Source organism: Elgaria multicarinata, chromosome 5 (genome assembly GCF_023053635.1).
Source record: "Elgaria multicarinata webbii isolate HBS135686 ecotype San Diego chromosome 5, rElgMul1.1.pri, whole genome shotgun sequence".
Taxonomy (NCBI): domain Eukaryota; kingdom Metazoa; phylum Chordata; class Lepidosauria; order Squamata; family Anguidae; genus Elgaria; species Elgaria multicarinata.
In genome coordinates, this window is record NC_086175.1 from 76069052 (window position 1) to 76082387 (window position 13336).

Genomic DNA, 13336 nt, shown 5'->3' on the forward strand with positions numbered 1-13336 from the left:
CCAGACCATCAAAGACTACCACAAACAAAGTAACATCCCAATGTAATTTCTTTTGTGTCTCTTTCATGCAGACTCAGATGGATTTTGCTCATACTCGCTATTTTGGAGGACAAATTGAATTGTCCTCTTCCCTGCCACCCATATCAGAGTAAGAACATAGTAAGGGTGATAATTTGCAAGTTCACACTTGTGGTGCTTCTGTTTGTGATTTGATCACATAGGATAATCTTCTGAAGAAGTGTGTTGATGGTCTTAATTATTTTTTTATATATTTATTACATTTTTATCCTGCCTTTCTGCAAGAAGTGGTGCTCAAGGCCAACAAGCCTCGCACTGTGTAAAGTAAGGAATATACGATTTGGACCAGGTCAGAAAGTGTTTGTTTTTCTGCAAAGTTTGGTGTAGTGAGATGAGAAAAAGGGATAACAGACTTGTAACAGCAGCAGATAATGAGTTTTTGAATATAATAACCATAAAATCACCTGAATGCATACTGGAATAAAAAAAGAGTTGTGAGGGCTTTCATAAAGGCCAACAAAGAGGGGCCCATGTGAATTTCCCTTGGGGGGACATTACAAAGATACGGAGACACCACAGACCCTTTCCCTGGTATTTACCAATTTAAAAGCTTTCACCAGTGGACCAGAGAACAGGGACATAGATGCTGATCTTAAAGTAAAAGCAGGTAAATATGAGTGTGAGCGGTCCTTCAGAAAGTTAGGTAATTATCCTTAATTCATTTACTTTGGAGCAGTATAGTTGATAGATTGAATTATTGCCTTTGTAAGTACAAAAACAGAGGCGTGCAAACATCTTGTTGTTCATTGAGGGTATGAGTAAATTAAGAGTATAGGTCCAGCTGTAAGTCCATGAGAAATTTATGGATATTTTCAGAGGCCCAAGTGATAAATGGCCTGTCAACCGAAAATTGATAATTCTCTGCAGAGTCATCAGGAGAATGGCTGTTCAGTGAGGGTTTGTAAGTTAACTACCATTTATGCTTTTGAAGAGCCTGTTCTGTGTGTTTTAAATCACTGCAGGCCTCTTTAAAATGCCACCCTACTTTCCCTAACATGGAAAAGGTACTATAAATGCAACATAAAAACTGTAGGTGCAGCATGATTATGATTGCTGTGCACAGGATGAGATTCATTTCAGTAGACTCTGTCCTAACGTCTAGATTAAACAAGAAGAGGGGAAATTAATCATACCTCTGTCAGTTTTGTATGCACTGTCCAGTTAGATGATGGCCATCTATAATGGGTTTAATGAAGAAAATAAAAAGAATAGCTAGAAGAACCTGTAATTTTAGAATTTAAAGCAGACACTGATGGAGGTAGCTCTACTACAATGTATCATCAGCCTTTCTTGTATTTTTAAGCTATTTTGTCAAGGAGCAGCTAAATAAGGATGATAAAGATCTGTTGCAATGGAAAAGCTATTAAATCTTTTTTCTGCTAGTGTACAGTGGAATTTATTAGCAAGTAGCCAAAGGCCAATTTGGATGCAGGAAATGTTTAATAAGGCTGCAGGAGCAATAAATTGTTTCTTATGTTAGAAACAGTTCAGTTCTTTTAAACCTAGCCTAATGTATTGGAAAGATATTGTTTTAAATACTCAAACTACTCTCTCTCTCTCTCTCTCTCACACACACACACACACACACACACCTTGAAACAAGGCTGACTCAAAACATTTTGCTGTCTGAGGTGGAAGAGCAAATGGTGCCCACACTCCCAAAATACAACACCAGTAAAGTAGTTTTGTCATCTGAGGCAGACAATCCGACAAGCACGTCTGCCCTTTTCTCGCAATACAAATACAACAATAATAAATTAAATAACAAACATGACACCCAAAATCAGGACTATTTCTCTTTCTCAGGGTCCTGGATCTATTGGCCACGTCTACACAGCGTTCCGAAGGCGCCCCGAAGCCCCTTGAGGGCGCCCCAAAAACGCTCGTGTAGTACGTACCTTAATCGTCCCCAGAAGAGGCGGCGGAGGAGGCGTGCTTTGGCAGCGCAGACTGCGGGCGGGCTGCTCCAGGCTCCGTTTCCCTTTAGCCAACAGGACCTGCGAGAGCTCCCAGCAGCGGGGCTGGGTCGTGGGAGGGAAGAGAGCGGACGAGCGAGGAAAGGGGAGGGCGCCTCCCATGCCTCCAGGACCGCGCAGGGGCCGCCGCCGCCCATTTCCTCGCCCGTCTGCTCTCTTCCCTCCCACGACCCAGCCCCGCTGCTGGGAGCTCTCACAGGGCCTGCTGGCTAAAGGGAAACAGAGCCTGGAGCAGCCCGTCCGCAGTCTGTGCTGCTGAAGCACGCCTCCTCCTCCTCCTCTTCTGGGGACGATTAAGGTACGTACTACACGAGCGTTTTCGGGGCGCCCTCAAGGGGCTTCGGGGTGCCTTCGGAACGCTGTGTAGATGTCCCCCAGTCTGATGGGTAGTGTTTTTTTCTCAGCTTAATTCCCATGCAGGGTGGATGGGTTTCAACTCGGAAGGATTAACACTCTCCTTCCTCTGCAATGCATACCAACCCAAAAATAAATTTAAAAAATCCTCTGCAAGGCAATTGAGCTTTACAAATCTTTTCTGTTGGTTTGGGATAGAAATTAATTAAAGAATTTATTTTATTTCAGATTATTTTGATGAAAAATTAAATGACTGGCCTTGTCTCCTGTGAAATTTAAATAAATCCTAGTAATTATTCCTAAATTTGCATATACAGATGTCTATTAGCATGTGGAGATGGTACACAGATTTATGACCTATAGGCCAGGGCCCTTAATCTTTTAGGTGCCTAGCGATGCCCCTCCCCAAAATCAACTGCCTCAGACAGCCACCTCACTCTCCCTAATGGTAAGGCTAGCCCTACCTTCAGGCAAGTCCCCTCCACCAGCCTCTTCTCTTCAGCATTTCAACGCCCAATCAAAATGCTGCTAGCTTTCATTTTCTCTATTACATATCTTATTGCACTCTCTCAGCTATAATCACTGAGGCTAAGGAGTTAGGAGAATGTATGCATAAACTAGTGAGTTGGAGTGGAAAGCTGGAATTCTGGGCTAATATGCAATGTCCCCCAACCAAATTGTTATCACTACTTTAGTAAAATGAAAGAAAGGAAAGGAGAAAGTCATGTCCTAATGGGGGGTGGGAAAGCCACATATCACTAAGCATTCTATGGCCATGGCTAGACCAGGCCTATATCCTGGGATTGTCCCGGGATCATCCCTGTGCATCCCAATGACACACAGGGGATCCCGGGAGCAGGCAGGGATGACCCCTCCATTTGCCTGGGATAATTCTTATGTCTAGCTAAGGCCTATATTTGACTGATGCTAGGAAAGAGTTACACAATACTGAAAAGTATAAAACTATTTGAAATGGAACTGCATGACATACATTTACAGAGATCATGTCTCTACGAGCTCCATCACACCTACTTTTTTTTCCTGGTATGCACCCACGATTTTGACCTGTGTTTCATTAGTGTGGCAAGTGCTGGTCCCTTTCACGATCGTCACAATACCGGGGACTCTCTTTTCACTTGTTTGCTCTCCTGTTATTGCGCCCACCCCACCCCTTCTCCTCCCCCTCCACTTCATTGGTTCTTGTCGGGTGATGGACATGAGAGCCTTCCCCCTTGCTCTGGCGCTGTTGTCTTCCAGCTACATACAATTAAATCAGTTTAACCCCCCCCTTTCCACATACTTATATTTTAGAGGGTGGGGGGAAGAGAACTGAAGTCTATCTCTCTGTCTTCCTTCCTTCCTTTCTTCCGGATTTGGGAGAGGAAAACTAATAGCAAATGTAAAGGGGATGGAGTGTGCCAAAAGAGACTAAGGTGGTTCTGTTTGTTTGGAAAGTTCCAGCTGACAGTTTAATGTTTGAGGGACTTGACCCTTTGCCCAATTTTGTGCATTAAAATGGAGACCATTAGGGAAAACTTGCAAAAACACAAAACAGAAAAAATGGAGAGGTGTCCCGTTTCCCCCCCCCCCCAGGGAAAACTTCGGGTGCGTTTGGAAGTGGTAAGAAAAATACTCAGGCAATCTCTCAGCGGAGAGCGGGTGTAGGTGCTTCTGGCTGCTTGTTCAGCTCAGCTCTTTACAGCCTTGGCAAAGAAGAACGTTCTAAATTTGAATTCTTGGGGGAGAACCAACACTACCAGGTGGAGGATCGGCATTGTTCCCAACGCCTGTTGGGGAAAGGTTTTCTTAATAAACTCCTTTCAGGACAGTTAGATTTAAAGGGGTGGGGTGGATGGGAATGGGAGGAGGAGGGGGATTGTTGCCCTTCCTCAGCAATTTCCCCACCCTCACCCCCATACAGGTTGTAGATCCATCCACACACTATGTGGTCCAAAGTCTGCTGAGAAGGAAGAATCACCCGAGGGGGAGGAAACACAAGAATGTTACAGTCCATTTTAATCAGCTGGGCGCCGTTTCTGCAGGCAAGTAGGGTGGGGCTGGAGCAGCAAAAGCCTGTTTGACTGGCTTAGAACTGCCCCACCCTCCTCTTTCGCCAACAAGCACACATTCAAAGCATACACCCCCAACAAAGGACATAACGCAAGAATGACAATACATGGAGGTGGAAGGGCACTTTAATTCCGCACGAAGGAAAGAAACCAGACTTTCCCCACTCCAAAATAAGACAGAAAAGGGTGAGGAAGAGGCGAGATGAGTCCAGGACAGTGTAAAACCACAAACCAGGCATGACAAGAGTGCAATAAAAACCTTGTGTGATGGAGCCCTACTTCTGTAGTCCATGATGAAGTCTATAGTAAAAATGATGCAATGTATAATGGTGAACTGCTACAATTCCTTGTTTGTTTGTTTGGATTAAAGCAGTGGCTAGAAAGTGACCAGCTGTTTGAAAAAAAATCCCTGAAAGAGCCATTTTTACTGAATTTGTGAGTGTCTAATTGTGTGTGTGTGTGTGTTTTCTTTGCTAAATTTCTTGCCTTACATGCACTTCTAAACATGGTGAATTGTGTCTCCACCTCACTGCACTAATATTAATCCTACAGAACTCAGAGAAAGGCAAAGGAATTCAAACCATTTACACACACACATGCAAAATAGTCCAAGTAAGAGAGATTATGATGCCCTGCTTGTGGCCTAAACCTGGAATATTTTGTTCAAAAATATCTGAACAGGTGTTTCTCAATCTCTGCAGAGTATGTTTCCCTTGTATTTGAACAACAGCCACTAATCTACTGTCCTTCCTCCCAACACATGGTTAGAATTAAAGATCCAGGCCTGTAGGGCACGTGGTGTGATTCTACATTGGCCTAAACCCCAGCACACACACGCTTTTAAAAAATTAAGTGCCACCTCACCTCTTTTGTCAGCATACTGTGTGCAAGCAGAGAACAAATACTCACTTTTCTTTGGTTGCACGAAAGTTATGGATCTCCCTTCCATGGTATTTCACTTGGCACCATCTTTGTTGTCATTTAGACACCAGGTGAGATCCATGTTGTTTATTAGCGCTTTTGATAGTTTGTAGTGATTTGTATTGCAGTTCCTGCTGCTGTTCGTTTGGCAGGTTTATATCTTAGGCCTTATATTTCCATTTCTCTCACTTCTTTGATTTATCAATATTGAATTGTTTTACAGTGTAACCCTATGCATGGATACTCAGAAGTAAGCCCCATTGAATTCTATGGTAGCTACTTCCAAATAAACACCTTGAGCACCATTATTAGGAGGAAAGCTGGGGTATCAAATAAATAAATAAGTAAATAAACAAAAATAAGTGAATGTAGGATTGCAGCCTTAAATGCTTTAACTGCTGTCTAATTTGATAATTATTCTGTAATTATTCTTATTGTGTCTGTATATGTGTTTTATGGACTTTGTAAGCCACCTTAAAGACCATGTTTGGTGGAAAGGAGGGACAGAAATGTTTTAAAACAAGTTCTTCTCTACAGAATTTCACTCCTGGCTTTCCCTCTATCTTATTTCTACAACTCACAAAAATCCATAGCTCTCTGCAATATTCCATCAATATTATAGTTTTGTGGAGACCAAGACAGGACTATTCAATTATTTATCAATTATGCCATAAGTAAAATGGGATTAAAATATTTGATTGGTCCTAAACTATGGGCTACTTATGTACTAGCAGGGTTTCTGTTCATAATAAATTGGGTTACCACCTGTCAGAGATGGTATCATTGTTCATTTAAGTAGTGCAAAGGGGTTGGGATGAGACTAGGAAAAGTGACAGCTCAAACCCCCTTGTGGCTCCATGAATCAATATTTTTGATTTGAATTATGTTGATGAATAATCTATCATGGGGATATTCCCCAAGTTCCATGCACATAGTGTTCTCGATCATTATCGTATAGCTACTTGTGCATTGAGTAAAAGAAAAACACTAAATCAATAAAACAAGAGTATTTTATTTGGCATGTTTTCAAAAGTAATTATAACATGAAAGAGAGATGATGAAACAATTTTTTGATGAGTTTGCAAAAGTTGAGGATAAACATTAAACTGAAGTTATTTCTCTCTTTAGGCTCGTTGGGATGGTTTGACAGGGCGAATTACTTTCAACAAAACAGATGGCTTAAGAAAGGATTTTGATTTGGACATCATTAGCCTCAAGGAGGAAGGAACAGAAAAGGTAACCAGTTTGGTAACCCTGGGTTCATGCTGTGAGCCAGATGGTACAATCAGCAAGGAGATAGATAGATATATATGTCTTGGAAGGCACATTGAAGTAATATTGAGCATTATCTGCCTGGATCATATGCTGTGCAAGTCCCATTGAAAAGAATGTAAGATACGCAAGAGCACTTTTTTATTTTTATGCATCTCCCATTGATTTCAACAAAATGTCCAGGTGGTTTTCACCAATTTACAGCCTTATTTTTCAAGCGTACCCACTTCTATTTACTTAAAATGTTACAAGTTTGTAGTGCAATTTTTGTTCTACCTCTTATAAATCATAATAACCTTTACTTCAATATTAAGTTGCAACCTAGATATAATAGCCCCAATCACCTACATGTGCCAGCAGGATGAGAAACTCCACATTCAGATGAGTGCTGTGCAGGCAATCCCCCAGCCTAGTCTAGGAGGGGATTGCAATGCATATAACCGTGTAAAACAAACTACATATATGCTGATTCACCTGTTTTTGCACCCTGTTCTGCCTTCCCTCCTAAACAGCTGATTGGCATAATTGCAGCTTATTTTACAGGGCTATGTCATTTTACTTCAGTGAATGTGCATGCACACTGTTGGATGAAAGCCATTATTTCCACTATAGTAAATCACATCCAACTCTCTTTGAATTAAGTCTAATGTTCACATTTTACAACTGAAATCATTTTTTGATATACAAAATAATGTTTACATCATCACCCCAAACTCTGATCTTAACAAAACTAAGCCTGCTTGCATTCATATTACATTTATCCTGTATTCCTATTGAAATAAATAAATTTTAAAAATGTACATACTCTCTTGAACCTTGAGACAAGCACATAGTCAGCCTCTATATTGGGAACACACAACCTGTTTACTTCTAACCAGTCTTGCTTTTTAAATTCACTTACAGAATAATAAATGTATTGCGGCAGGTGTGTTATGTGTTTGGTGAACAAAAGAAATGCAGTACTTCTGTTTGACTTAAAGCCCATAATTTAAGCTGCAATGTTATATGTCTTTCAGTGCAAGCCAAGCGATGGTTAGACTCCATCTCTAATGATCTCTTACACTCACAGCTGTTCTACATGCACAAGTTTACAGGAGATCCTGCTGCTCCTAGAAAAAAGTGATATGCCTTGCCTTCTGTACGCATGCAAAGCCTAGTGTGGAAACCAGAGGGTATTTTGCAAAGAGGGTAATAGTCCCTGCCCGTGTGCTGAGTTTCAGAAGTGCACTATGAGGTCTGAGACCAGTTCTTGCCCTTATGGGAAGCCCTGGGTCCTGACAACCATGCAGTTTGGATTGGCTACCAAAAGTTGTGGACCCTGGAAAAGGGAAAGTAGATACACCGTTCTACATTCTCATGTTGAAGCTAGTGTAACTCAGAGAGGCCATCTACCTCTGATGTCAGCAGATTATGTGGCTGATCAGATGCAAGCCTGTCCTTTTCTGACCAGAGATACAAATGGCTATGCATCTGTGTACCTGGCTTTCATAGGTAAATATATGTTAGCATGTGGGCATCCCTGCAGCAGGCTTGCTTTAAGTTAATGAATATGGTAACACTTATTAATATGTTTCACCCCATTACAACCTACACATGTTTGCTCACCTGCATTGCTGTGCTGGTTATTTACTGTAATTAACTGAACTGAACACCTGCATTGCAAAACTTGTGTACTTGGATAACTATGATTTTCCCCCATGAGAGTTCAGTGCAGAGGACACCCCCTAGGGGTTGACATCATCCTCTTTCCCCCCCTCCAGACCATTTATCTCTGGAGTTTAAGGGCTTCTTTAAACAAGCAATTTGGTCACTTGTGGTGACTGGTCACTTGTGGAAATTTGCAGGTCAATTGCATGACATCATGAACAGCCAGGACATCTCCTGTACTATCCCACCCTTATTCCACTGTCAGAAAACACAAAGATAATCAACTTAAAAAAAGAAAAACCTCCACAAAATCGCCCCGTGTAAAGATGGCATTGTGCTATGATTCTGCCACTAGATGGCTGTGTTTTAATTGAGTTGAATGGTAGATGCAGAGATAGGAAGACTCTGTTCAAACAACACACTAAGCCACAGTGGTTAAGCGTTTTGAGCTAAACATGGTTTAGCATGCCATGTGAACCATTCCCAGCCATGTTGGCTACATAACCACAGTTTATACATGCTCACTAACGATTGGCTGCAAAAGGGTTAGCAGCTGAACCATGGCTTACCATGCTGTCTGAACAGGCCCAAAGTATTCCATTCAAACCACATGGCTGCACATATAATTAAGCCAATTGCAATCCCAGAACAATAACGATAGCAGAAAGCAGCGAGTCTTCGTTTTTTAATGTAGAGAAGCTCTAAATCACTCAATTGAACAGAAGAAAATGGCTGGATTGGGGATATGAAAGGCACACACAAATCTCCAATTTCCCAGGCTCTCCTGGTAAGCTCTCTTCATGCTTACGTGTGTCCCCACTGAGGGGGCAGGAGTGGAAACTGCCTTTCTTAAACCATATATATAAACCATATATATTCTGTTCATGTTCCTTTCAGGAGGCTTTTGAATTAGACATCACACACAAGTGAAAAGGTCAGGCACAGTCATACTTTATCGAGACAGGTTTGAGAATCCTATAAGCAGTAGAGCTACGCCCTCTATTTCTTACCCAAAATGACACATAAATAGTCTGCCTTGCTTAGTAACATTCCTTAAAAAGCCAGCTTGTTTTTTGTTTTGTTTTTCACTACAAGAGCAATAGAAAAGTGTTCCTATCAAAACGTAGTTCTGATTTATAATAGAACCATCAAAGCTATGTGAAGTGTTGTGACCCCAGTCAAGTCATTCTATTAATGCTCAGGTCAAATAAGGATTTGCAGACCTCTTATTATACTGTAGAACTGGCCTGTTTGTGTAGTTCAGAAAGGAAAGAAATATGTTGAGACCCAATGCAGGAAATCTGTATTGTTATCCACAAGCAAAGTATGCACTAGATGATTTTCTGAAAGAAGGGGGCCTGCAGTGAGAAGAGATTATGAGGTATCGGTCATTTCAACAAAAAGACATTTCTAATTTGAACAGATAAAAGGTCATACTATCAACCATTAAACACAATAATTTCTTGATCCTGCAATAACTGGTACTGTAAATTGTTATACTACTGGAGAATTTAAATGAAGATGCTACAATTATACCATACAGAATAGATTTGCTTTTTATTTTTAATTAAGAACTGTTTTTGTGTTCTTTTCTGTTCTTTTCTAAATTAAGGCTGCTGGTGAAGTTTCTAATCATTTATATAAAGTATGGAAGAAGGTTTGTATAGAGACAGATGATGTGAGAAATCATTGTGTTGAATCCCTAAAAATTCTTCCTTGGGGTTTTAACAAATGATCTCAAATTGCAGTTTAGAGACAATAAAAGTCTGATTTGGAATGTGCTTTGCGTGTAGATGAGATTTTTGATGAACCACTGCATTTTTCTATCCCTGTGGGTGCAATTCTAGCCTAGTGAGCTCACAGGGAGTTTTGCTACTGACCAAAATGAGTTGGGGGTCAGTGCTATATGAAGGAGATCATTGTTTAGAGCACAATCCTGCTATCAACTATACTCAGTTCAAATACAAGAGGAATTTATGCAAGAGTAACCATGCTGCAAGGCTGCAGCCATGGTGTTTCACAATGGTATTGCAAAATCTAAATTCAATAATAATGGACTCACTGTTTTTACAAATGGATATTTTTCATTTCTCTAAGGCCGTCCTTTTCATATATTGAGATTTTTTTAAACTTAGTACAACAACAACAAAAAATCTTTATTGCAGTCAATAGACTGTTCCAACACACCAAATAAGTTACATACAAAAGAACAGAGCATTAATTTAGTGTTTAAAAAGACCGTTAGTCATAGAGGGTGTAATAGCCAAGTTCAAAAATTTGGCTGCATTTTTTATTTAATTGTTAGGCCATAGCTAGACCTAAGGTTTATCCCTGGATCGTCCAGGGGTCAAACCTGTTAATCTAGGTGACACACAGGGGATCCAGTGCTCAGGCAGAGACGAACCCTGGATGATCCCAGGATAAACCTTAGGTCTAGCTGTGGCCTTAGTCTCAGATTTAATATGATAGAAAATGGGTATTCACCTTAGTATATACCCCATCACAGGATATAATTTCCTATCATGTGTATAACCTGCAATGATCTTTTTAGTAATATTGACTTAAATAATGCAGTTTATATACAATGTAGCATTGCTGTGGAAGTGATTAATAATCTGTGCCTTGTATCCAATGGTGGCTTTGCATTAATGCAGAGCACTTCTGCGCACACAAGGAAGGGCATCAGATTTTTGCCATTTCCTCCTACCTATTGCGTCTCCTTGTGCAATATCCCATACTGTTCCCCCAAACCTCAGAAGCAGTCTTTTGGAGGAACAGTGGATTTCAATAGGAAGGAAGCACCAGCAAAAATTAGGTGTTCTGTCTTGCACAAGCAGAAATGTGGTTTTGTTTTGTTTTTGTAAATGCAAAGTCACCATTAGATATAATGCTAAGTGTATATATTTCATCATATTTTTCATAATGGCCAACTATTTTTCCTCAGATCTCATATTTTTATATACAGTAGCAGTATATAAATTAGTTTTCAGCTGCTCAGCATTTTAAGAATTCTGCTTCAATATTATGATCTTTGTTTACTAAACAATGTCTTCAGATGATGTGAGCCTGAAGTGCTGACCACCTGTGAACTGTATCTGATGGTACACAATTTGGGCCATGTTTTATATACCGACAATTATTTGATCTAATAATATTATTAATGATAATACTTACCTAACTTTTCCTTGGCCGTAGATAACTACACCCTAGTATGATACAGATGTATGCTCCTTTTATTTTTGAGGAAGCTTATTTCCATTTAAAAGCTACAAGTGGTACCAGCTGCCTGCACAAGGCCCTGCCCATTAAGGCGCTTCTGTGACTGTTCAGTGAAAAGGGAAATAATGCATGCATAGGAAAATCCAGTGCACGCAGGGAGTAATTCCCTGTCACATAACAGGAAGTTTCTTGTCAGCTCTTGGTCATTGCCCATTTGTTTGAACTAGAATACTGGTATCATATATTTCTGTGCAAAAATATTTTTGCACAGTTGTTCTATTTAATTTTTCCCCCCGGCACAGTATAATTAGCTTAAAGTTTCCTAGCACTTTCTTTATAACTTAATCAAGTGCCTACTTAATAAACCTATTTTAATATGCAGAAACTAGTCCAAACGAACAAAAGATTTCATTTTTTCCATCTATGGTAATTTAAATCACATGCCTCTAGGTGAGAAATCAGAGCTAACCTATATGCTGCTTTTTTGCAATTTAAATTAATGTTAAAATAATTTAATCAAAATTCGTATGAATTCAGAAAATGCGCTTGGAACTAGTTACCGTATTACATGTGTTGAACTTGTCACTAAACTGCAATAAATCTGCTGAACTCACCCTATTGATGTGGTTCCTTGGTCTCATTCTTCAGTGCCCTTCTTACCTTTCCTATCACTGTAAGGTTGATCTACACTGCCATTCCTCTAATGATAATGCACAATGGTAGATATTTTATACTGTATATTTTGTGATTGTGTTGTTCCATTTTTTTGTATGAATGTTTTACAATTTCTCATTGCCAACAGTTCCAAGCATAATTTAAGTACATTTACAGTGCAATCCTATACTTGTCTGCTCAGATATAGGTTCCATTGAGTTAAATGGAGCTGACTCCCAGGTAAATGGTACAGAATTGCAGCCTAAAAAGCACAAGGAGCTGTCATCTGAGATAGCACACATACCTTGCCATGCATAAGGTCTCAGGTTCAATCCCTGTCATCTTCAGTCCCATTGTCTCAGGAGGCAGAGTTGGAAAACCTGTCTGAGATTTGCAAATTGCTGCCTGGGTGATACCATCAGACAAGATGGGCCATTGGTTTGACTCAGTATGCAGCATCTCCTTATATCTATAACTTTACTGCACAGAGCACAGGCTGGGGAGTATGTGGCACTCCAGATTTTTTGGACCACAACCTCCAACACTCTTGACCATTGTCCATGTGACTGGAGATGATGGGAATTAAGAGTCCAACACCATCTGGAGGCTCCCTTCTGTGGCACAGAGCAGTGGTCTTCAACTGGTCCAGACCCGAGACTCACCTTGGACTCCCAACCTGCAACATGGCACCCACTTTCAGAATATCACAATTGCCCAAAATGGCAACAACAGCTTTTCCGTGACCCATCTGGACTGATCTTGTAACCCACTTTTGGATCGCGACTTACTGGTTGAAGACCACTGGCACAGAGCATACCGCTCGGGGGGGAGGGGTAAAGTTTGAAGACATTAATAAGTTATCTTTTCCACCAGACAAACCTAAATTGATACAAGCATATTGATATTCATCTGAAAGAGAATAGATGAAGGCTTATAGTAAGAAACTAAAAACATAGTCATGTTTTTCCAAATACATAGAAGTGTAAGAAAAGAATAGTTTGCCCAGTTATGAAATTGACAGTCAGATTCATAATACTGCCAAGAAAAAGCTGGTTATTATTTTTGATTTTGAGCCCGATATTCTCAGTGGTAAATATAACTTTAATGATGAAAACCAAAACAAGAATGGGATCTGACAGGGCTGAG

The 13336-nt window shown here is 40.3% G+C and overlaps 1 protein-coding gene across 2 annotated transcripts in view; it reads left to right on the forward strand.

Moving 5' to 3' along the window:
- GRIK1 (glutamate ionotropic receptor kainate type subunit 1) overlaps positions 1-13336 on the forward strand; it is a 185155-nt gene that overhangs the window by 134145 nt on the left and 37674 nt on the right. Inside the window, exons 8-9 of one of the 2 annotated variants that reach the window (XM_063126714.1) lie at positions 6527-6634; positions 9930-9974. In XM_063126714.1, coding sequence (XP_062982784.1) covers positions 6527-6634; positions 9930-9974 — 153 coding nt within the window. The remainder of the gene's footprint in view (positions 1-6526; positions 6635-9929; positions 9975-13336) is intronic. The other variant, XM_063126715.1, reaches the window with a different exon arrangement.